Source organism: Hylobates moloch, unplaced genomic scaffold (genome assembly GCF_009828535.3).
Source record: "Hylobates moloch isolate HMO894 unplaced genomic scaffold, HMol_V3 SCAFFOLD_13, whole genome shotgun sequence".
NCBI classification, from domain to species: domain Eukaryota; kingdom Metazoa; phylum Chordata; class Mammalia; order Primates; family Hylobatidae; genus Hylobates; species Hylobates moloch.
In genome coordinates, this window is record NW_026652288.1 from 36541847 (window position 1) to 36567015 (window position 25169).

The window sequence follows — 25169 nt, forward strand, 5'->3', positions numbered from 1 at the left end:
TGTGATTGTGTCTTTTGTGACCCAGTGTTTGTATGCCTCGGTAACTATAACTGGGTATGTGACAGTATGTGTTGAGTCTGGGGGTGGGCATGCGTGTGACTGACAGGACGTGGGTGGAGTTGTGACTGTGTGTGTGAGTGGAGTTGTCTATGGCTCCATGTGCATGTGTGACCCCCCCAATGACTGACAATGTTTATAGTTGTGTCTCTACCTGATTTTATATACGTGAGTGACACACACCTGTCTGTGCAACTCTGCCTGTGTGACTGCCATTGTATCTGAAGTCACATTGTGTCTGTGTGACTGGGGTTGTGTGACAGTATTGTGTATGACAGTGGTTGCATATGCAGAACCATGTCTGAGTGTGTGACTGGAGTTGTATTAATATAAATGACTGTATCTAGCTGTGTGTGTGATAATGAGTGATTGTGTGTATTTCTAGCCTTGTATGTGTGATTTGGGTTATGTATTTGACTTGGTGTCTGAAACCCTGGCTATTTAGAGGGATTATTTGTGTGTGACTAAAGCTGTGAATGTGTCTCCATGCTGGTACCAGGAAATTATGTTTGTAGGGGTGTGTATATGATTGTGGCTTCCATATTATTGTGTGTGACCTGCATGTCTGTGACCCTGGGTGACTACAGATGTCTGTGTCTATGTCACCATCTGTGAGAGTGTGGGGTCTGTAGCTGTGTGCCTGTTTTTGTCTCTGTGTGTATGTGCTGGACTACCTGTGTTTGAATGTGTGATTTGGTGATGAGATTGGCCCCTGACTGTGCACATGGCTCCGTCAGGACCTGTGTCTTCTGTGTAAACCCAGCTATAAATGCCACGTCCTGGTCACTGCATTTCTGTGCGTACACTGGACTGTGTACTTGTGACATGGGAAACTAAAACTGTGTGCTTATGTCTCTATGTGTGAGATATGTGTGTAGGTAGGGCTTGTGACTTTGTGCACCTGTCCACACGGGGCTGTGATTCTATATGGCCACATACTTGTCTGTGTGACTTGTGTGCCTGCATGAAGAAAGGCTATATGTTTCGCTGCATTGGAGTGACATGGTACAGCTGTGTATGGGACACTGAGTGACGGGATTATGACCATGATAGGTGGCTGGGTCATGTGGACATTGATGCTGTGGCCATGCCTACAGGACCACCATGGCTGTGTCTTGAGGGAGGCCATCCTTGGGGACAGTTGTTTGTGGGTGGTTGCATGCTGTGGCCATCAGTACCTCCGTGTGTGGTTGTGTATAGAGGACTGTCCCTATGAGTGTGGCTGTCACAGTAGACTGTGTGACTGATGCTGTGACCAGATTTGAGCACCTATGAGTGGGTATGTGTGACCACGTGACTGTGTGGCCAAAAACAGTGTGTTGGTGTGACTGGTCTGGTTGAGGCTGCATGTCCACGTGCAGCTGTTCCTGCATGTGGTCTCCGTGGGACCAAATGTATGTCTGTCCGTGTGCATCTGTGACCAGATGTCAGTGTGCAACAGTGGAGATACGTGTAACAAGTGTGTATAGCTGCGATTGTGTCGTGTGGGACTGGGTCACCAAATGGGTGAACTCTGGGTGTGATTCTATCTGGGTGGGCCTGTGACGTCAGTATCTTGGGCGGGTGCCTGAGGAAACATAGCTGTCACTGGGTGTGGCCATGCATGTGCGGCTCTAGTGGGTTGTCTGGGCCCCGTTCTTTGTATGTGGCTGAGAATGTGGAAGTGACCAAATTTCAGTGGGTGGTGTGACCAGTTGTCTGTGGTGGGAACTAAGTGGGCCAGGACATGCTACATGTATGTGGACAAATGTCTGTAGTAGAGACTGTGTGTGTCTGAACATGAATATGTGGCCAGATGTTTACAGTGGCACCTTTCTGGAGTTGGGACTGTTTCTGTGTATCTGTGATCTGAGGTGTGTAGCCGTGATTGCGTCTATGTGTAACCAAGTGTGTAGAGCTGTGGCCAGATGCTAGGGACACCTGTAGATATGAGTTGGCTGCATATGTGTGTAGCCCTGGACATGCATCTAGAGGGCAAGGCCACTCTCACAGCATCCCCTTGGGCAGTGAGGCTCTCCTGAGGCCAGCACATCCCCAACATATGCCCCCCAAACATACCTACTCCTTCCTGGGCCCTTGGAACCAGGTGGCTGATCTCCCTGGTAACAGTTGCTAGGACAACTAGGACTCTCATCAGGGAGCCCAAGATGGAGGGGGCTGGCTGAAATCCAAAGTGGGGGTGAGGTATCGGACTGAGCCCCAACCCAGAAAAACTTCTCACCTTCTCCTCCCCTACTCGGGCAGGGCGGACCCCGGAGGCCTGAGCGGCACCTACCCCCAGCCCCCTGTGGGGCCCCGGGGCCCCCAGAAACCTGCAGGACGGAGCCAGGTGAGTGACCAGCCTGGGACAGGGCAGGGCTGAATGGGTATGTGGTCTTGCCTAGCACGACCAGAGGAGCTGTCCCTGCGGTCACACAGGCTTAATCACACTCATGAGTGGACACCCTCAGGCATCTTCCTCAGCGACTGTCAGAGCCCCACTCATGCACAGACCCACACCCTGACACCCTTACAGCCTCAAGTGCAGCGTCACACTCAAACACTCACATCTGTAGATATACAGTTAGACACACACACAGAGATCTCTTTTCTTTCAGATCACACACACTTGCTAATGCAGTGACACACTTGAACACATGCTTAAGTAGATGTTCATCACACTAATATACACACAAACGTATATATACACACACACACACAGACACATTCCAAGACAACACCCAGATTCACAGGTGACCACAGACGCTCACTGGATACAGACTCTGAGATACACACTCTCAAGAGACACACTCTTGGCTGGGCGCAGTGGCTCAATGTATGTAATCCCAGCACTTTGGGAGGCTGAGGCAGGCAGATCACCTGAGGTCGGGAGGTTGGGAGTTTGAGACCAGCCTGACCAACATGGAGAAACTCTGTCTGTACTAAAAATACAAAATTAGCCAGGGGTGGTGGCGCATGCCTGTAATCCCAGCTACTCGGGAGGCTGAGACAGGAGAATCGCTTGAACCTGGGAGGCGGAGGTTGCTGTGAGCCGAGATCGTGCCATTGCACTCCAGCCTCCATTCACAACAAGAGCAAAATTCCATCTCAAAAAAAAAAAAAGAGACACACTCTTGCACAGTCTGACAACACACACAGACCCACATTTCTACAGACGACAGCCACACTAGACAGCACCTGCAGGCCCAGGCTCTCACAGGGAGCTACGGTTGTGTACAAACATGCACACAGTCTCACAAAGAACACCCAGCACTCTCTCAGGCAACAGTCGCACCCTTACAAATAACCCTCATGAACACACTCTCAAAGACAACCTCATGTTCTCACACACCCTAACGGATGCACCACTGCACACAGATACACCCTCTGTGCAATACCCACACACCCACACTCTAAGGCAACAGCCACAGTCACACAGGCTCACCGCCAACAGCTGCACTCTTGGACACAGACAGTCTTGTGGGTCCCTCAGATGCACTCTCAGAGCCAATGTCATCACAGACAATAGCCACACCTTCACACAGAGACATAGCTACATGGATAACAGCCATGGGCACACCCTTTGAAAGACGACAGCCTCATGCTCAAACACAGACACACCCTCACAGGCAACAGGCACTGAGCCACAAGTTCTCATAGACAACAACGGCACTCGGATATAGACAGCAGACACACACTCACAACCACTCTCAGACATCGATGCCCTTCAGCAACAACCTTCAGGGCTTCAGACTCACAGACAACAACCACACTTTTGGATGCACCCCTCACGGACAGCATTCACAGATGCACACTGTCCTGCACCATTCTCAGACATGCATTCTTCCAATCAGCCTTCAGAAACACACTCACAGACATTACTTGCATGCTCAGATATAGATCCCCTCATAGACAGCATTCCAGAACATACCATTGCACACTTGCCTACACACACAAACACACGTCCCCCTCTGCTGTTGGTGCTCCCAGTCCTGGGACTGTCAGGATGGCTGATCAGTGAAGACTGTCCTAGTGGCTGGCCACCTCCACGCCCACTCCACACACCCACAGCCCTGCCTCTGATAGTCATGGGTGCAAGGCCCCAGAAGCCTTGCCTGGGGACTAGACACAGTTGTCACAGAATGGCTGTGTCTCAGAGTTCCAGAGACAAGCCACTATCCCCCATACCCCATGCACCTGACTCCTGCACCCCTGACCCATGCAATTCCCAACTCCTCTGCTGCCTTCTGATGCCCTCTGATCACCCCACTGCCTGACTTCATACCCCTAAAACCCCTGACCGTGTGGCCCCTGACTCCTATGCCCTCCAGCCCCCATGCCCTCCTATGTCTGATTTCCCACCCTTTGTGTCCTCACGGCCCTGGGAATGAGGAAGCATCCACCACATGGACTAGAAGCCCTCCAATGCCCTGAAACCTGTGCCCCGTAACCCCCACCCCAGACCGCCGGCCCCTTAGCCCCATGGTTCTGAATCCCCAGTGCCCAACTTTTGCACTCCCCTGGGTTCTGTTGGCTCCTTTCCCCACATCTCCTGACTTGAGCTGCTGATCCGATGTGCGCTGCCAACTGACCCTGTAACCCCGCTTCCGGTTATCTTGTTATCTGACCCCATGCTCCTTGAGCACTGGTCCCTCCCCGTTAAGCTCCATACCTTCTGACCCCCGCCCTTGACCCACATCACTGTCCTTTGTCACCAGACGGGGCGGGCACCATGAACAAGTTACGGCAGAGCCTGCGGCGGAGGAAGCCAGCCTACGTGCCCGAGGCGTCGCGCCCGCACCAGTGGCAGGCAGACGAGGACGCGGTGCGGAAGGGCACGTGCAGCTTCCCGGTCAGGGTGAGTAGGCGGGGCGCGGCGGGGCGCGGCGGACGGGGACCAATGTGCGGTGCGGGTGCGCGGCCTGGCTGGGACACCAGCTCAAGTCGTTTGAAGTTGGTATTAAAAAGCGTGAGGCCGGCTGTCCTGGCTATCACGGTGAAACCCCGTCTCTGCTAGAAATACAACAAATTAGCCTGGCGTGGTGGCGGGCGCCTGTAGTCCCAGCTACTGGAGAGGCTGAGACAGGAGAATCGCTTGAACCCGGGAGGCGGAGGTTGCAGTGAGCCGAGATCGCGCCACTGCACTCCAGCCTGGGCGACAGAGCAGACTCTGTCTCAAAAAAAAAAAAAAAAAAACTTGAAGCGTAGTGGTGGCTCACTCCTGTAATTCCAGGACACTGGGAGGCTTTGGTGGGAGGACTGCTTGAGTCAAGGAGTTCAAGACCAGCCTGGGCAAACCCAGGGAGACCCTGTCTCTACAAAAAATAAGCACAGTGGCACGCACCTGTAGTCCCAGCAAGGCCGAGGTGGGAGGCTCACTTGAGTCCAGGAAGGTCGAGGCTGCAGTGAGCCTTAATTGTGCCATTGCACTCCATCCTAGGCAACAGAGTGATACCCAATCTTGAAAACAAACAAAAAACCAAAACACATTTTCTTATACCAGCAAACTATTACCTGGAAGCCGTCATGTGGTGTAGCATTTGCAAAGCGCTCTACCGATAAGGGCGTTCTGGTTTAGCCATACCCTACACTTTTACATTCCTATGAGGGGGCGAGCAGGATTCACGGTGTGGACTGTGGAGCTCAGCCCCTTCCTGGCTGGGTGATGACTGACCATGGTCACAGCCCCTCCACCACCTTACGTTCCCTTCCCCCGGAAGCAAACTCTGAATGTGACGGCTTCATTTGGGAGGTGCAGGAAATGGTGTTGGGAGTGAGGAAAGTAAGGCAGCCAGTAAAGGGTGTGTTATTAAAACTGCAGCAGTGTGCAACTGAGCTGTCCCCTGGGAAACTCGAGGCAACAGTCATCCCACCTGCAGGTGAGGGAGCTGGGGCTCAGGTACCCTAACTCCCGTCAGTCATTGCGGGGATGGCCCAGGCTCGCTCTAGCTGCTTTACAGTGGGCAGAGCAGCTTTGCATGGCCTAGGGCCAGTCCTTATGCACAGAGATGCAAATACTGGCTCTCGGGAGGACCACCGTGCCGGGTTAGGGCCCAGGGATGTAGCTAGAGCGGAATCACTACTACATGCTGTGCTTCAGTTTCCCCATCTGCATGTCTAGACTAGGAATAGGGTCTCCACCTCGTAGAGGTGAGATGCAGAATAAATGATTGCATACACATCGTGTGCTTAAAATATTGTCTGCTGCATGGCAGATGCTCAGTGGACACTGAGAGTGAGTGATTACTGTGCTGTTTCATATCCCCCCCATTCCCTCCAACCCAAGTACCTGGGCCACGTGGAGGTGGAGGAGTCCCGGGGAATGCACGTGTGTGAAGATGCGGTGAAGAAGCTGAAGGCGGTGAGTGAGGGGGCTGCTACGAGGGAGGGGGCAAGGTCAGACAGGGAGAGGCACCCTGACCCAGCTGCTTTGTCCCCTTGCCTCCCTCCAGATGGGCCGAAAGTCCGTGAAGTCTGTCCTGTGGGTGTCAGCCGATGGGCTCCGAGTGGTGGACGACAAAACCAAGGTAGGAGGCCTGTGGGGGTGGACGCCAGGGGGCCTGTCTGCTCACCCTGCTGGAATCAGGGCGGAGGACGCCTTTCCGCCTCCTCTGCACATCCCTCCCTCAGGGACCTTCTAGACGATGCCGTGTGCTCCCTCCATTGTCATAACTCAGGAATAAATGCTGTGATTATTTGGGAACTGGCATAGGCTGTGGGTGAGAGAGACTGGAGCAGCTGCCTCAGCTCCAATACCAGCTTAGGGACTCTGGGCATGAGATTTAACCTCTCTGGGTCTCAGTTGTGTCATCTTAAAAATGCAGATTATAGGCCGGGAGCAGTAGCTCACGCCTGTAATCCCAGTATTTTGGGAGGCCAAGGAGGGTGGATTACCTGAGCTCAGGAGTTCGAGACCAGCCTGGCAATATGGTGAAACCTCATCTCTACTAAAAATACAAAAATTAGCTAGACGTGGTGGTGCGTACCTGCAATCCTAGCTACTTAGTAGGCTGAAGCAGGAGAATCTCTTGAACCCGAGACTTGGAGGTTGCAGTGAGCAGAGATCATGCCTTTGCACTCCAGCCTAGGCAACAAGAGCTAAACTCCATCTCAAAAAAAGAGGGATTATAATAGACCCTACCATTAAGTGAGAAAGCATATGCAAGTTATTTGAAATGGTGCCTGGCTGGGAGGGCCCCTTGAAGCCAGGAGTTCAAGATCAGCCTGTGAAACATAGCAAGGCTCCATCTATACAAAATAATTTTTAAAAAATTTTAAATGTGGGCTGGGCATGGTGGCTCATGCCTGTAATCCCAGCACTTTGGGAGGCCGAGGCGGGTGGATCACATGAGGTCACGAGTTCGAGACTAGCCTGGCCAAGATGGTGAAACCCCACCTCTACTAAAAATACAAAAATTACCCAGACGTGGTGGTGGGCGCCTATAATCCCAGCTACTTGGGAGGCTTAGGTAGGAGAATCGCTTGAACCCAGGAGGCAGAGGTTTCAGTGAGCCAAGATCATGCCACTGCACTCTAGCCTGGGTGACAGAGCAAGACTCCTTCTGGGAAAAAAAAATATATATATTTAAATGGGGTCTGGTACATCTAACTGCTCAGATCAATTGAATGTTGGCCATTAAGTATTTATTGTCACCCTGCCCCGCCAGAAGGAAGCACTATGAGGCCACAGTCTAGGTATCTGTTTGCTCACCTTGAATCCGCTGCCCCCAGCCCAGAGACTGCCCTAGGAGGTGCCCAGGACATGCTGAGAGTTGGGTTAATGACAGAACAAGATCACCACCTTTGCAAGGCAGTTCCCTCAGCCCAAAATACTGTTCCTTGACTTTTTTTCCTAGTTAGTACCTGCTCCAGGAAGCCTTGCCTGACTGACCCCAAGCTGGCTTCTGCCATGCTGGCCCTGACCCCTCTGCCTGTGCCTCCCTGGTCCTGGCCCTGACCCTTCTGCCTGGGCCTCCTTCATAACATCCTGGCTGTGACTCTGGGCTGCCCATCTCGTGATGGGTCTGATCTTTCCACTGACCTGGGAGCCCTCTGCAGGCAGGGCACAGGGTGTCTCAGTGACTGCTGGGTCCCTACCATGTTCAAGACTGGATTTCAGCAGACACGGAGAGAATGTTGAGTGAACACTTGAAAGAGAGTTCACACTTCTGGCCTCCCCGGCCCCTCCTAGGATCTTCTGGTCGACCAGACCATCGAAAAGGTCTCCTTTTGTGCTCCTGACCGCAACCTGGACAAGGCTTTCTCCTATATCTGCCGTGACGGGACCACCCGCCGCTGGATCTGCCACTGTTTTCTGGCACTCAAGGACTCCGTGAGTATTGCCACAGCTGGCTGACTCTTCCCTCCCATGCCCTGGCATCCCAGCCCCACCCCAACAAGCTTCCTGCATTCAGGTACGTCACTCACCTCTGTGTGCCCAGTTTCCTCATCTGGAGAAGAAAGTATACTCACAGTTCCCAATTTAGAGTATTCACATAAGGACCGGGTGTGGTGGCTCACACCTGTAATCCCAGCATTTTGGGATGCTGGGGCGGGCAGATTGCCTGAGCTCAGGAGTTCAAGACCACCCTGGACAACATAGTAAAACCCCATCTCTACTGAAATACAAAAAATTAGCTAGGTGTGGTGGTGCACACCTGTAGTCCCAGCTACTTGGGAGGCTGAGGCAGGAGAATCACTTGAGCCCAGGAGGTGGAGGTTGCAGTGAGCCAAAATTGCACCACTGCACTCCAGCTTGGGCGACAGAGTGAGACTCCATCTCAAAAATATATATTTATATATATTATTGGCCAGGCACAGTGGCTCACGCCTGTAATCCCAACACTTTGGGAGGCCAAGGCAGGTAGATCACCTGAGGTCAGGAATTCAAGACCAGCCTGGCCAACATGGTAAAACCCCGTCTCTACTAAAAATATGAAAAAGTAGCCACACATGGTGGCAGGTGCCTGTGATCCCAGCTACTCCAGAGGCTGAGATAGGAGAATCACACGAACCCTGGAGACAGAGGTTGCAGTGAGCCAAGACTGCGCCACTGCACTCCAGCCTGGGTGACAGAGCGAGACTCTGTCTCAAAAAAAAAACAACAACAAAAAACTATTTGGGGATAAGAATGAAAGCCGGAAAAGAGCAGGGCAATCTCCTGTGGGTAGAGTGTGGTGTTGGATGAATTCCTTCCTACTTCTGAGGAAGTAGGAAGTTTTAAGCATTAAGCAGTGGAATTTCCCAAGTTCAACTTTTTTTTTTCTTGAGGTGAAATTCACATAAAATTAATCATTTAAAAGTGTACAATTCAATGGCATTTAATACATTTTCAGTGTTGTTTAACCATTGACTCTAGCAGTCCTGAAACATTTTCATCACCGCTAAAGGAGACCCCATCTCCATTCAGCAATTCACCCCCTGTCTCCCCACTACCCCAACCCCCTGGCAACTACTAATTTGCTTTCTCTGTGGATTTACCTATTCTGGATATTTCATTTAATGGAATCATATAATATGTGTCTGGCTTCTTTCACTTAGTGTAATGTTGTGTTTTTGTTTGTTTGTTTTTGAAACGGAGTTTCGCTCTTGTTGCCCAGGCTGGAGTGCAATGGAGCAATCTCAGCTCACCGCAACCTCTGCCTCCCGGGTTCAAGCGATTCTCCTGTCTCAGCCTCCCGAGTAGCTGGGATTACAGACATGCGCCACCACGGCTGGCTAATTTTGTATTTTCAGTAGAGATGGGGTTTCTCCATGTAGGTCAGGTTGGTCTCGAACTCCCGACCTCAGGTGATCCACCCGTCTCTGCCTCCCAAAGTGCTGGGATTACAGGTGTAAGCCACCCCGCCCGGCAATGTTTTTAATTAATTTATTTAATGAGACAGGGTCTCTCTCTGTCACCAAGGCTGGCGTGCAGTCGTGCAATCTTGCCTCACTGCAACCTGGGTTCAAGCGATTCTACCACCTCAACTTCCTGAGTAGCTGGGACTACAGGCACACGCCACCATGCCCGGCTAATTTTTTGTAGAGACGGGGTTTCGCCATGTTGCCCAGGCTGGTCTCGAACTCCTGGACTGAAGCGATCCACTCACCATGGCCTCCCAAAGTGCTCAGATTACAGGCATGAGCTGCTTGTATCCGTAGTTCATTCCTTTTTTTTTTTTTTTTTTTTTTTTTTTTGAGACAGAGTCTCGGTCCATTGCCCCAGGCTGGAGTACAGTGGCACGATCTTGGCTCACTGAAACCTCCGCCTCCAACCTTCAAGCAATTCTGCCTCAGCCTCCCTAGTAGCTGGGATTACAGGTGTGTGCCACCATGCCCAGCTAATTTTTGTATTTTTAATAGAGACGGGGTTTCACCATGTTGGCCAGGCTGGTCTTGAACTCCTGACATCAAGCGATTCGCTTGCCTTGGCCTCCTGAAGTGCTGGGATTACAGGTGTGAGCGACTACGCTCGGACCATCTGATTCTTTTTGTATGTCAAATTTGTAGGCATCAGACTACTTCCTGCTCCGTACTTCAGCATGCACACCATTAAGTAGAATTCGTATTTGTTTCCAGATTTTTTTTTTACTTCAAAGCAAAAGATATGATTGTCTTAGTTCAGGCTGCTGTAATCAAATAGTGTAGACTGTGTGGCTTAAATGACAAACATTTGTTTCTTGCAGTTCTAGAGGCTAGATGCCTGAGGTCAGGGTGTCAAATGGCTCATTTCTTGGTGAGAGCTCTTTTCCTGGTTTGCAGATGGATGCCTGCTTTCTGTATCTTCACCTAGCAAGGTGGAGGGGAGATCTCATGTCTCTTTCTCCTTTTTAAGGGCATTAATCCTGGCCGGGCACGGTGGCTCACGCCTGTAATCCTGACACTTTGGGAGGCCCAGGTGGGCAGATCACTCGAGGTCAGGAGTTCGAGTCCAGCCTCGCCAACATCGTGAAATCCCATCTCTACTAAAAATACACAAATTAGCCAGGCGTGGTGGCACATGCCTATAATCCCAGCCACTTGGGAGGCTGAGGCAGGAGAATCACTTGAAGCCGGGAGGTGGAGGTTGCAGTGAGCTGAGGTTGTGCCGCTGCACTCTAGCGTGAGCATCAGAGTGAGACCCCGTCCCAGAAAAAAAATAAATAAATAAGGGCATTAATTCCATGATGAGGACCCCACCTCATGATCTAACATAACTTTCATTGTCTTTCAAAGGCCCACCTCCAAATACCAGCACATTGTGGATGAGGGCTTCAGCGTTTGAACTGAGAGAGATACACACGTTTAGTCTATAGCAATGCACAAACCTTCGGTGTACAGTCAGCGAATTTCTACAACTGCATACACCCATATAACCAAACCCCTATCAATGTCTAGAACATTGCCATCACCCAGTCATCCTCTCATACCCTTTCCAGTCATTCCCCACCCCATAGGAAACTACTACTATTCTGACTTTCTTTTTTTTTAGACAGAATCTCACTCTGTCACCCAAGCTGGAGTGCAGTTGCGCGTTCATAGCTCCTTGCAGCCTTGACCTCCTGGGCGCAAGGGAACCTCCTGCCTCAGCCTCCCAAAGTGCTAGGATTACAGGCGAGAGCCACCACTCCTGGCCTGTTCTGACTTTTTTCACCATAGATTAGTTTTGCCTCTTCTGGAATTTCCAGTAAGTGGAGCCACACAACAGGCTCATTGGTTTCTGGCTTCTCTCACTTGGAGCTGTCATTTCCAGCCCTTCCTTGTGGTGCAGATGAGCACTGAGGCCCAGAGAAGTGCAGGGACTCATCTGGGGCGACCCAGTACCTAGCGGCTGTAACCCAGCGCCCCTGGCCCCTGTCCGCACTGCTCAGCACCTCTAACCCCCGCCCATCCTCTCCCCACAGGGCGAGAGGCTGAGCCATGCTGTGGGCTGTGCTTTTGCCGCCTGCCTGGAGCGAAAACAGCGACGGGAGAAGGAATGTGGGGTCACGGCCGCCTTCGATGCCAGCCGCACCAGCTTCGCCCGCGAGGGCTCCTTCCGCCTGTCTGGGGGTGGGCGGCCTGCTGAGCGAGAGGCCTCGGACAAGAAGAAAGGTGGGTGTTGCCTCGAGCGCCAGCAGGGCACAGAGTGGGCACAGGGTACCCAGTATCGGTGGGCGAGGGGCTGCAGAGGTACAGAAACTCAACAGTTTACAAAGCAGGGGCTGCTTCGGGCCAGGCGCCATGGTTCATGCCTGTAATCCAGCACTTTGAGAGGCCGAGGTGGGCAGATCGCTTGAGGTCAGAAGTTTGAGACCAGCCTGCGCAATATGGTGAAACCTCGTCTCTACTAAAAATACAAAAATTAACCGGGCATGGTGGCCTATGCCTGTAATCCCAACTACTTGGGAGGCTGAGGCAGGAGGATCGCTGGAACCCTGGAGACAGAGGTTGCAGTGAGCCAAGATCACGCCACTGCACTCCAGCCTGGGCAATAGGGTGAGACTCTGTCTCAAAAAAAAAAATAAATAAAGCAACTTCCATGGAAAGAGTTCTCTGGGCAATATTCTAAGGGCGCACCAAGTGGTTTACTATCCACCAATTCAGGGCTTTTTGAGGCTTTTCTTTTTTTGTTTGTTTGTTTGTTTTGAGACAGAGTCTTGCTCTGTCACCCAGGCTGGAGTGCAGTGGCATGATCTCAGCTCACTACAAGCTCCACCTCCTGGGTTCACGCCATTCTCCTGCCTCAGCCTCCCGAGTAGCTGGGACTACAGGCGCCCGCCACCACACCTGGCTAATTTTTTGTATTTTTTTAGTAGAGACGGGGTTTCACCATGTTAGCCAGGATGGTTTCGATCTCCTGACTCCGTGATCCACCTGCCTTGGTCTCCCAAAGTGCTGGGATTACAGGCATGAGCCACTGCGCCCGGCCTGTTTTTTTTTTTTTTGAGACAGAGTCTCGCTCTGTCAACCAGGCTGGAGTGCAATGGTGTGATCTAGGCCTACTGCAACCTCCGCCCCCCGGGTTCAAGCAATTCTCCTGCCTCAGCCTCCCGAGTAGTTAGGATTACAGGCATGCCTAATTTTTGTATTTTTAGTAGGGATGGGGTTTCACCATGTTGGCCAGGCTGGTCTCGAACTCCTAACCTCAGGTGATCCACCTGCCTCGGCCTCTCAAAGTGCTGGGATTACAGGCATGAGCCACCACGCCTGGCCTCCTGAGGGCTTTTCAACCTGTGTATCAAGACCTGGGAAGCCAATTTTCTGTACTGTGGCTGGCATTTTTTGTTTTGTTTTGTTGTCTGAGTTGAGGTCTAATTATGTTGCCCAGGCCAGAGTGCAGTGGTGCAATCACAGCTGCCTGCAGCCTCAAACTGCTGGGCTCAAGTAATCCTCCTGCCTCAGCCTCCATATAGCTGGGAATATAGGCACGAGCCACAGCATCTGGCTAATTTTATTTTTAGTTTTTGTAGAACTGGGATCTTGCTGTGTTTCCCAAGCTGGTCTCAAACTCCTGGCCTCAAACAATCCTCCCACCTCAGCCTCCCAAAGCACTGGTATTATAGGTGTGGACAACTGGGCCCAGCCCATGTGGCTGGCATTTAAAAAAATGAAATCAACCTGGGCAACATAGGGAAACCCTGTCTCTACAAATCATTAAAAAATTAGCCAGGCATGGTGATGCAACCTGTGGTCCCAGCTACTCAGGAGGCTGAGGCAGGAGGATCACCTGGGCCCAGGAGGTAGAGGCTGCAGAGAGCTGCGATTGCACCACCACACTCCAACCTGGGTGACAGACAGAGTGAGACCCTGTCTCAAAAAAAAAATTAATTTAAAACAATGAAATAGAGAATCATAGAAAATATCAGAGTATATTGAATGGCATAAGGGTTAAATATAATTTTTTTTTTTTTTTTTGAGACGGAGTCTTGCTGTCGCCCAGGCTGGAGTGCAGTGGCACCATCTTGGCTCACTGCAGGCTCAGCCCCCTGGGGTTCACGCCATTCTCCTGCCTCAGCCTCCCGAGTAGCTGGGACTACAAGCGCCTGCCACCTCTCCCGGCTAATTTTTTGTATTTTTAGTAGAGACAGGGTTTCATTGTGTTAGCCAGGATGGTCTCGATCTCCTGACATCGTGATCCACCCGCCTCGGCCTCCCAAAGTGCTGGGATTACAGGAGTGAGCCACCACGCCCGGCCAAATATAATTTAATGATACTTTTATTTGAGTGAGAGAGAGAGAGTGTGTGTGTGTGTGTGCGTGTGTGTAAGAGGCTACCATATAAAAGATATCTCTTAACTCTGGATTGCCATCAAGAAGTTTGAAACATACTTGGTAAAACTAACTTTCTAGGTAAATAGTTAAATACTTTGTAAGTTCTAAAACTCCGTGTGTGTGTGTGTGTGTGTGTGTGTGTGTGTGTGTGTGTGTTTAAAATATAATTTTATGCATGTCCTGAGTCACCATATAATTAATTAATTCGTTTATTTATTTATTTATTTATTTTACTGTGAATTTAAGTTCTTTGGGAAAACACTACTTAGAATTTACAAAGAATTTACCATTGGGAACTGATCCTGATTAAGGGAGACTAATGAGATTTGACAGGTATTAATAGATGCAAGATGTGATCCTGAATTAGGTCCTGGATGGTAAGGGGAAAAAAAAGAACATTTTTTTTTGAGACAGAGTCTCTCTCTGTCACCCAGGCTGGAATGCAGTAGTGCCATCTCAGCTCACTGCAACCTCTGCCTCCTGGTTTCAAGACATTTGTGTGCCTCAGCCTCCTGAGTAGCTGGGATTACAGGTGGCTGCCACCACACCCAGCTAACTTTTTTTTTTTTTTTTTTTTTTCTGGAGACAGAGTCTCGCTCTATTGCCCAGGCTGGAGTGCAATGGTGCGATCTTGGCTCACTGCAACCTCTGCCTCCTGGGTTCAAGCGATTCTCCTGCGTTAGCCTCCAGAGTAGCTGGAATCCCAGGCGTGTGCCACCACACCCAGCTAATCTTTTTTGTATTTTTAGTAGAGATGGTGTTTCACCATGTCGGCAAGGCTGGTCTTGAACTCCTGGCCGCAACTGATCCCCCCACCTCGGCCTCTCAAAGTGCTGGGATTACAGGCGTGAGCCACTGTGCCCAGGCATGCTTTTGTTGGATTCCAAAACATTTAACATTCACTACCTAAACTGACCCTCTCAGAGGCTTGGGAGGTAGCATTGAGATGTTTATCCCTGGTTTCTAGTTGGCAAACTGGAGCCCAGAGAGGGGAGGGGACTTCCTGAGGTCACACAGTGAGTGGGGGCAGAGGTTTCCTGGTTCCAACCTGTCCTGGGCTGTTTCCACTGCCTTGGGCCAGGCCTGCATGGGTGCCCCCATTGTGTCACGATGGGAGAAGCAGCACTGGGCGACATCCTTCTGGGAGGGTCTCTCTGGGCCTGAGTTTAATCTCCATGGCATTCAGGCCGCAGCTCGGGGAGGCCCTAGTAGGAGGGTAGTTGTGTGTTTGTGGTTTGGCAGGGGTGAGGGGAGCCCTGCCCTTGAAGAGCCTGCCTCTCCTGCTGGGTGGGGAGGTCAGGTTTCCTCCCAGAGTACAGAGAACAGTCTCAGAGTGGAGGGAGCCAGGCTGAGAGCCTGGAACAATCTGGAAAGCTTCTCAGAGGATGAAGCATCCAAGCCATGTCTAGAATGACTGGAGGAAGGGAGAAGCTACTTGAGGTGGGAAGAAGGCTGGGAGGTGGGAGACAGAGGGGAACAGACAGTGACAGAGAAAGACAACGTGATATGGAGAGACAGGCCAGAGGGAGACAGGGCGGGCAGTCATTTGGAGCATGGGCTCCAGAGTCAGCCTGTCCCTTCCTAGCAGTAGGACTTGGGCACATGGCACTGGGCCTTTGCTGGGTCTCAGTTTCCACATCTGTAAAATGAGAATCATATCAACCCCGTGGGTAGTCATGTGGATTGAATGAGTGAATACTTGCAAAGCATCTCAAACAATGCCTGAGAACGTTGTTCCGGCACCAACTCAGTGTTTGTTAAGTGATCAAAAAGGGAGATAGAGGGTCTTAGAGGGAAGAATGGTGAGAGCAGCAGGGCAAGACAGAAAGGGGCAGGAAGCTGGAGAGACGCAGAGGGTGAGCCTGGGGGACGGTTTTCCAAGGGCCTCCTGGGGAAGGGGATCGTGACTTGGGTGGGGGGTGAGGGATATCTCAGGGCTTTGACCAGCTTGTCTTAAGGGCAGGACTCACTGAGCAAGGAAGGCAGCCTTGGAGAATGATCTAGAGAACCATGTGGGAGAGGCCTTGAATGACATGGTGAGATATCTAACCATCCATCTCCCCCATGTCTCCAGCAGAGGCAGCAGCTGCCCCGACTGTGGCTCCTGGCCCTGCCCAGCCTGGGCACGTGTCCCCAACACCAGCCACCACATCCCCTGGTGAGAAGGGTGAGGCAGGCACCCCTGTGGCTGCAGGCACCACTGCAGCCGCCATCCCCCGGCGCCATGCCCCCCTGGAGCAGCTGGTTCGCCAGGGATCCTTCCGTGGGTTCCCAGCACTCAGCCAGAAGAACTCACCTTTCAAACGGCAGCTGAGCCTACGGCTGAATGAGCTGCCATCCACGCTGCAGCGCCGCACTGACTTCCAGGTGAAGGGCACAGGTGAGCCCTGGGCCCAGTGGGAAAGGGCATTGGAATCAATTGGCACTATCTGATATGGGCAAGGGATAGAGGCAAGATGGTTCACACTGTGATTGATTTGCACTGTCTGCTATGGGCAAAGGAGAGAGAGTTGGAACATGTCATGATCGATTAGCAGTGGGCAAGGGAGAGGAAAGAGCACAAATCAGGATTGATAAGCCATGTCTGCTCTGAGTAAGGGATAGTAGAAAGGCATCACAAGTTACGATCAATTAGCAATGTCTGGTGTGGTTAAGGAAAAGGAGAAAGATGACGCACATCATGATTAGTTAGCAAAGTCTGCTATGGACAAATAAGTCGGGCATGGATAAGGAAGTTTGCCATGGGCCAGGGAAAGAAGAGAAGCAACACCGTTGGCCTGTTTTTGCTCAGGAATAGACTGAAGCACTACAGGTTAATGCTCCCTCCCTCCAAGCGTTTGCCTATGAGATCTGGCTAGGTGAAGGATACAGGTATTCCTCAGGCTCCGGGGAAAGGAGGATTGTGATGGATTAGCAATGTCTGCCTAGGGCAGGGAGCATCAGGGATGGCAAAAAAGGCATCATAATTCATGATCAATTAGCAATGTCTGCTGTGGTTAAGGAAAACGAGAAAGATGGCGCATATCATGATTGGTTAGCAGTCATGATCTCCATAGAGTATGTGTCATGGGCAAGGGAGAAGAGAAAGTAGCAAGAGTGTTATGTTTTTACCCAAAGGGGAGACTCCCAGAATTTGGTCAGTAGAAACATGACATGCAGGGCACCAGTGAGCTCAGAGATCCCAGGGGTCAGGGGCATAGTGATGGATCAGGAACATTTGTTGTGGGCACAGAGTTGAGCAGAGGCAGTACCCATCACGAAAAGGAGCAGCACATCATAATTGATTGGCATTGTCTGCCATGGCTGGTGGTAAGAGAGAGGAGATATAAAGGTCCTGTTTTACTTGGTGGGAAGATGGAGTTACAAGGATCTGTTTCTTCTAGCACTTGGCCAGGGGAGCCATGAGGTCTGGACAGGTGACGTGTAAGGTGACCAAAGAGCTCTGTGGGGGAAAAAAGCATCGTGTTTGATTACTAATGTCTGCCATGGGCCAGGGAAAGGAGACGAGTGGTGTACGTCATGATCTAAAAGTGATGTCTAGCCAGGTGCAGTGGCTCATGCCTGTAGTCTCAGCACTTTGGGAGGCTAAGGCAGGCAGATCACTTGGTTAAACCCCGTCTCTACAAAAAAATACAGAAACTAGCCTGGTGTGGTAGCACATGCCTGTAGTCTCAGCTACTCAGGAGGCTGAGGAAGGAGAATCGCTTCAGCCCAGCAGATTGAGGCTGCAGTGAGCTAAGATTGCGCCACTTCACTCCAGCCTGGGCAACAGAGTGAGAACCTGTCTCAAAAAAAAAAAAAAATTAAGAGCAATCTCTGCCATGGGGAAGGAAGATAGAGGTGGCACGCTACTGAGTTTTTGCCTGAGGGAGGCAGGCAGTAGGGCTGTCTTCCCCACCAGCAGCCAGTGAACCCATGTGGTCTGGCCCACTCTCTTGCTCCTGGATGCCAAATCTGCATCGCCTACCCGTTATGGCCTTGGGGATTGATGTGGGAGGGTGTTGAGCTGTATCCAGGAGGCTGGGCTGCTCCAAAAGGTAACCGGTGAGCAGATGCCAACCCTTGTTGAGAGTGACGCACCCTCCCTCCATGCCTGCAGCATTCCTGGGCCGTCACACACCCTCACATTTGCTGTCCTTACGCAGCCTGACACCAGGCACACTCCCCAGGCTGTCACACGCGCTCCTGAGAGGTGGCAGGAGCTCCAGGCTTTATTTGGAAGCCTCACACTCCTGTGGCCAGCTGCACGCTCACTTGGATATGACTTGCCACACAGAAATTTCACATACTCACATAGACATTGCACCCCCACACACATGTCACACATGCTCAGAAGTCACAAACTCAGAGTCACTTATACTCTCAAGTCACACACACTCCAAAATCGCAGAGTCAGAAGTCACACATGGCCAGACGTGGTGGCTCACACCTGCAATCCCAGCACTTTGGGAGGCTGAGGCAGGAGGATCACTTGAGCTCAGGAGTTTGAGACCAGCCTGGGCAACACAGCAAGATCTCATCTCCCCAAAAAATTTTTAAAAATTAACCTTTATTGTTAACCAGGTGCGGTGGCATGCACCTGTAGTCCCAGCTACTCAGGAAGATTGCTTGAGCCTGGAGGCAGAGGTTGCAGTGAGCTAAGATTGTGCCACTACACTCCAGCCTGGGCAACAGAGCGAGACCCTGTGTCAAAAATAAATAAATAAATATTTTAAAAAAAGAAACACACTCAGATTTACACACCTTCACAGACCACACACCCAGATTTATGCAAACTCCAAAGCCACATGTGCAGATCCATGCACACCTGCAAACACACTCATATATCACACGACAGATGCACTCACATCTGGGAGTCACGCATCAGGACGCCACACACCCGGACTCCAGTCACACTCAGATGCCACACCCTCAGAAGCTGCATGCCTGTTTGGACAAACATGCACAATCATTGTCGACATTGGCTGTCCCACCTGGGCGCCCCCACAGCACACCTGCAGACTCCTACGGCCAGTTCTGATGTTCACTGGAGCATCTACATGGCCCCTTGCAGACAGCCATTGGCTAAAACATCACAGACATGTGTCACGCACCACACATGGCAGTCCTTAATTGTTTATTTGGATGGTACCTTTGCTCATCCTAAGCCCTCGCGGGGCCGCCATGCCTGCTCAGTGTCTCCTGCCTTGCTGGCACAGGCGCTTCTCTGCTCTCATGATGTTTGCCATAGATCAGGCTGGGTGGGGTGGACAGGGCCCCACTTCTCTGCCCAAAGCTGGACAAATGATCCCCAGCCAGTGAGCGGCCATGCCACAATCCATTCAGACTGGGCCCATGTCCTTGCCATGCACGTGGTTGGGCATATTTTTAAACTAATATATGTTGCTAAATGTTTTAGACAACTCTTCTGTTTTGTGGCCACACACAAATCTTGAGGTCCTTGGTTTGGGGTCCCTGTTACTGTCAGCCATCAAATGTCACACACTAACTTGGTCGTTCTGCCACTCAGATGTGACACACACATATGCACAGCTATTTGGTGGTCATGGCCACTTAGTTACTATAGTGGGAAAGGATCCAGGTCAGAAGAGAGGGCCACCAAGGGCATGGGGTAAAGGGCAGGGCTGTGGCAGGGTCTGGGCCTGTTTGCTGACCTCCGTCCTGCCCTGCTTCCCAGTGCCTGAGATGGAGCCTCCTGGTGCCGGCGACAGTGACAGCATCAACGCTCTGTGCACACAGATCAGTTCATCTTTTGCCAGTGCTGGAGCACCAGCACCAGGGCCACCCCCTGCCACAACAGGTAAAGCCAGGCTTTCTACTGGGCAGACACCCTGCATGTCCCTCCTGTACCCCCTCCTCTATCCAGGGCTACCCAGACACTCCAGGGGTCTTGGGATCCTACAGGCTTAGTACCATGGATCACCTCAGAGCCAGGGGATCATCCTACAACCATGGATCATCTTAGAGCCATGGGATTACCTGAGAATCATGCGATTACTTTAGAACCATGGATCGTCTTAGAGCCAGGGGATCATCCTAGATCCATGGATCATCTTAGAGCCATGGGATTACCCGAGAATCATGCAATCACCTTAGAAGCAGGGATCATCTTAGAGCCAGGGGATCAGCCTAGAACCATGGAGAAGCAGGGATCATCTTAGAGCCAGGGGATCAGCCTAGAACCATGGATCATCTTAGAGCCATGGAATTATCTGAGAATCATGTGATCACCTTAGAGCCATGGATCATCTCAGAGCCCTTGATCATTTTAGAGCCATGGGATCCCCTTAGAACCATGGGATCATCCTAGAACTATGGATCATCTTAGAGCCATAGGATCACCTTAGAAACACAGATCATCTTAGAGCCAGGGGATCAGCCTAGAACCAAGGATCATCTTAGAGCCATGGGATTACCTGAGAATCAAGTGATCACTTTAGAACCATGAATTATCTTAGAGATACGGGATCATTTTAGAGCCATGGGGTCATCTCAGAGGCATGCGCTCATGCTAGAATCTTGGGATCACCTTAGAGCCCAGAGATCGTTTTAGAACCATGGAATCCTTGAGAACTGTGTATCATCTTAGAGCCATGGGCTTATCCTGGAACCACAGGAGCACCTTAGAATCCCAAACACTGTAAATGTAGAACTCGAGAATCTTAGAAAGCCCAACCCTAAACTGTCAAACCTTACTATGTTAGGATAATATTATACATGTGGAGAAAGATCCATGCAATCTTAGAATCTTAACTCCTAAAACAATACATTCTGAAAGTATTAGAAAATCAAGGGTGATATTCAAAATAGTGAATACCGGCTGGGTGTGGTGGCTCATGCCTGTAATCCTAGTACTTTGGGAGGCCGAGGTGGAGGGATCACTTGAGGTAGGAGTTCGAGTCCAGCCTGGGCGATATGTTGAAACCTCGCCTCTACTAAAAATACAAAAAATCAGCTGGGCGTGATGTGCGTGCCTGTAATCCCAGCTACTCAGGAGGCTGAGGCACGAGAATTGCTTGAACCTGGGAGGCGGAGGTTGCAGTGAGCCGAGATAGGTCATCCCTGGGCAACAGAGTGAGACTCTCTCAAAACAAACAGACAACAAACAAAACAAAATAGTGAATCCTGGGTTTGGCACTGACCAGTCAGAAGGGCAGTGGAGCTAGAAGGATGTCAGTCCTACTTAGACTTCCCATCATAGGGCCTTAGAAGCTCAGAATTGTATGTTCTTAGCACTCCAGAACCATTACGTGGTCCAGAATGGTGAAGTCACTTGCCTGAAGTCAGCAAGCTAGGGAGGTGCAGAGCTGGGATTCAGAGGCAGGCGGTCTGGCTCCAGAGTCCGTGCTCTGATCCCCATGCCATGCCAGTTCCCAGCCTGAGGTTCTTCTGCTGAAGCCGTTGCCCCCTCCCTCACCTGTCCCTCTCCTCTCTCCAGGGACTTCTGCCTGGGGTGAGCCCTCTGTGCCCCCTGCAGCTGCCTTCCAGCCTGGGCACAAGCGGACACCTTCAGAGGCTGAGCGATGGCTGGAGGAGGTGTCGCAGGTGGCCAAGGCCCAGCAGCAGCAGCAGCAACAGCAGCAGCAACAGCAGCAGCAGCAGCAGCAGCAGCAGCAGCAGCAAGCAGCCTCAGTGGCCCCGGTGCCCACCATGCCTCCTGCCCTGCAGCCTTTCCCCGCCCCCATGGGGCCCTTTGACGCAGCACCTGCCCAAGTGGCCGTGTTCCTGCCACCCCCGCACATGCAGCCCCCTTTTGTGCCCGCCTACCCGGGCTTGGGCTACCCACCGATGCCCCGGGTGCCCGTGGTGGGCATCACACCCTCACAGATGGTGGCCAACGCCTTCTGCTCAGCCGCCCACCTCCAGCCTCAGCCTGCCACCCTGCTTGGGAAAGCTGGGGCCTTCCCGCCCCCTGCCATACCCAGTGCCCCTGGGAGCCAGGCCCGCCCTCGCCCCAATGGGGCCCCCTGGCCCCCAGAGCCAGCGCCTGCCCCAGCTCCGGAGTTGGACCCCTTTGAGGCCCAGTGGGCGGCATTAGAAGGCAAACCTACTGTAGAGAAACCCTCCAACCCCTTTTCTGGCGACCTGCAAAAGACATTCGAGATTGAACTGTAGCCCAAGTCGCCCCGCCCACTCCATCATCTCCAGGTGCCCCACGCCTGGGGGTGGAGGCACAACCTCTCCCCTAACCCTGCTCCCTGGGGCTGCGCCCCTCAACACCCTCTCAACACCCCCCTCCCTCAACCACCCCGACAACCACTACAGAACCAACATTGTGATGCCCAGGTTGCAACAGGATGGAATTCAGGGACGGACCCAGCCTGACTAAGGGAACCATTTCACTGCCGGACTTAGGCTGGCAATGGCCCCTTCCCCCACCCCAGACACAGGGGTTGGCCACAATCCCACTGAATGCCCGTGGTTCACACTCCATTTCCCAGTTTCTGTTGACCCCCCACCTTCCAGTGTTGGACAGGATGGAAGGGGGACACTTGCTTAGGGGCTCTCCTGGGCCCCACACCAGTGCCCACCCCAAATCTGGTCGTCTCCTCCCCCCATACACAGCACAAGCTAAGGGCTGCCCTCTGCCCACACGCTGCGTTCACTGCCAATGCTGTACTTACCCCCATCATCCTCCAACTTTGGGGCCCATGTCTTCCTTGGGCCAAGGTCTCATGGGGGCTGGGGCCAAGTTGGGGGCCCAGGAGGCGGGGAGGGGGGAGGAGGAGAAGATGCGCAGTTACCTCATGTCGGTGCCCGCTGGGGAGGGGTCCGGGAAGAAGGGGAAGGGGTGCCTGGCGGGTACTTTTCTATCTTTTATTTCCAGATTTTTTTTGTATCTAAACTTGAAGATTTGTATTATACAAGGACAGCCAATAAAGGAAGAATATAATGGTGCCCCTCGGGAAACGAGGGTGTGTGTAGGGCGCTGGTGAGGCCCCAGAAGCTTTCGTTCTGAGTCATGGACTGAAACAGAGTCAGAAGGATGTCCCTGAGTGATAACCTCTGAGTCATCGCATGGTAACAGGTACCACTGACTCAGCACCTGCCAGGCGGGTGTTAAAGGAGCCAAAATTAATCACCCCATTTCTATTCCTTACGGAGTTAGAACCAAGGAATAAAAAACAAATATTATAAACTGCTGGCTGGGCACAGTGGCTCACACCTGTAATCCCAGCAGTTTGGGAGGCCGAGGCAGGCAGATCACTTGAGGTCAGGAGTTCAAGACCAGCCTGGCCGCCATGGAGAAACCCCATCTCTACCAAAAATTCAAAAATTAGCCGGGCGTGGTGGCAGGCGCATGTAATTCCAGGAGGCTGAGGCACAAGAATTGCTTGAACCCGGGCAACAGAGGTTGCAGTGACCTGAGGTCACACCACTGCACTCCTGCCTGGGCAACAGAGCAAGACTCTGTCTCAAAAAAAAAAAAAAAAAAAAACAAACAAACTGCCTCTAATTAGTTCAATATTAATATTTTAATGAGTCGGGTTGGTAACAGTGTATCTTTGCCCATGCTGGCAAATTCTTGTTTTGTCAGCATTTTCCATAACTCTGGCCAAAGTGTCACCTGATGTGGCAACGTTTTGCAGTCTTGCTATTGTTTCTTGAGTCCTTTAATCTATAAGATGTATTTTTAAAAATATGTAATATATAAATTTTGTTTTGTTATAGCTCTTTAAAATGAGGTGGTTGATTTTGTGCAATCTAATATTCTATTCCCACTGGATAGATGGGGAAGTTGAGTCAGTGGCCCACGGTGATGCATTTGATTAGTGTGGGCCAAAGTCAAAGGCAGTCGTGAAACCATCAGGCTGAGGCCGGGCACGGTGGCTCTTCGCCTGTAAGCCCAGCACTTCAGGAGGCCCAGGTGGGAGGATCACTTGAGCCCAGGAGTTCGAGGCCAGCCTGGGCAACGTAATGAGACCCTGTCTCTACAAAATAATTTTAAAATTAGGTGGGTGTGATGGCATGCACCTGTAGTCCCAACTGCTGGAGAGGTTGAGGTGGGAGGATTGCTTGAGCCTGGGAGGTCCAGGCTGCAGTGGTCTATGATACAGTCACTGCACTCCAGCCTGGGTGACAGTGTGAGACCCTGTCTAAAAAAGCAAACAAAACAAAAGGCTGGGCATGGTGGCTCACGCCTTTAATCCCAGCGCTTTGGGAAGCCAAGGCAAGTGGATTACCTGAGGTTGGGAGTTCAAGACTAGCCTGGCCAACATGGTGAAACTCCATCTCTACTAAAAATACAAAAATTAGCCAGGCGTGGTGGGGGGTGCCTGTAATCTCAGCTACTTGGGAAGCTGAGGCAGGAGAATCGCTTGAACCTGGGAGGCCAAGGTTGCAGTGAGCCAAGATCACGCCACTGCACTTCAGCCTAGAAAACAGAGCGAGACTCTGTCTCAAAAACAAAAAAGCATCAGGCTGTGAGGGAACAAGCCTAGGGGTCTGCCCTCTATAGCGTTTCCATTACATCCCATTAACCTGCTTGTGGACTCCAGGACTAGGAGACCTAAGACAGCCCTGTCAGGGTATGATGTTGGGGGGATGTCCCAGGCAGGGAGCAGAGGACCCTGCCAGAGATGAGCCACACTCTCACCTCCAAGCTTTTGCATTTGTCATTCTCTCTGCCTAGAACACCCTTTCCTTCATGGTGACACAGCACTTCCCGGAAGAATGCTACTCATTCTTTAGGACTCGGTTCAAATACCTTTTGTTAGAAGCTGACCCTCTTCCAAGGCCCTGAGCCCCATCCTATCCTTTCACTAGGATGTATTTATTTTTTGAGACGGAGTCTCACTCTGTCGCCCGGGCTGGAGTGCAGTGGTGCGATCTCATTGCAGCCTCCACCTCCTGGGCTCAAGCGCTTCTCCTGCCTCAGCCTCCCAAGTAGCTGGAACTACAGGCGCCTGCCACCACACC

At 51.6% G+C, this 25169-nt stretch overlaps 1 protein-coding gene across 2 annotated transcripts in view; it reads left to right on the forward strand.

The window, feature by feature from the left end:
- NUMBL (NUMB like endocytic adaptor protein) overlaps positions 1-23931 on the forward strand; it is a 29354-nt gene extending 5423 nt beyond the window's left edge. The window contains exons 2-10 of one of the 2 annotated variants that reach the window (XM_032172868.2): positions 2302-2386; positions 4755-4894; positions 6323-6397; positions 6489-6563; positions 8228-8368; positions 11901-12090; positions 16324-16629; positions 19927-20049; positions 21688-23931. In XM_032172868.2, coding sequence (XP_032028759.1) covers positions 2302-2386; positions 4755-4894; positions 6323-6397; positions 6489-6563; positions 8228-8368; positions 11901-12090; positions 16324-16629; positions 19927-20049; positions 21688-22364 — 1812 coding nt within the window. In that variant the 3' untranslated portion in view covers positions 22365-23931. The remainder of the gene's footprint in view (positions 1-2301; positions 2387-4754; positions 4895-6322; positions 6398-6488; positions 6564-8227; positions 8369-11900; positions 12091-16323; positions 16630-19926; positions 20050-21687) is intronic. The other variant, XM_058426936.1, reaches the window with a different exon arrangement.
- The last annotated feature ends 1238 nt before the right edge of the window (positions 23932-25169 follow it).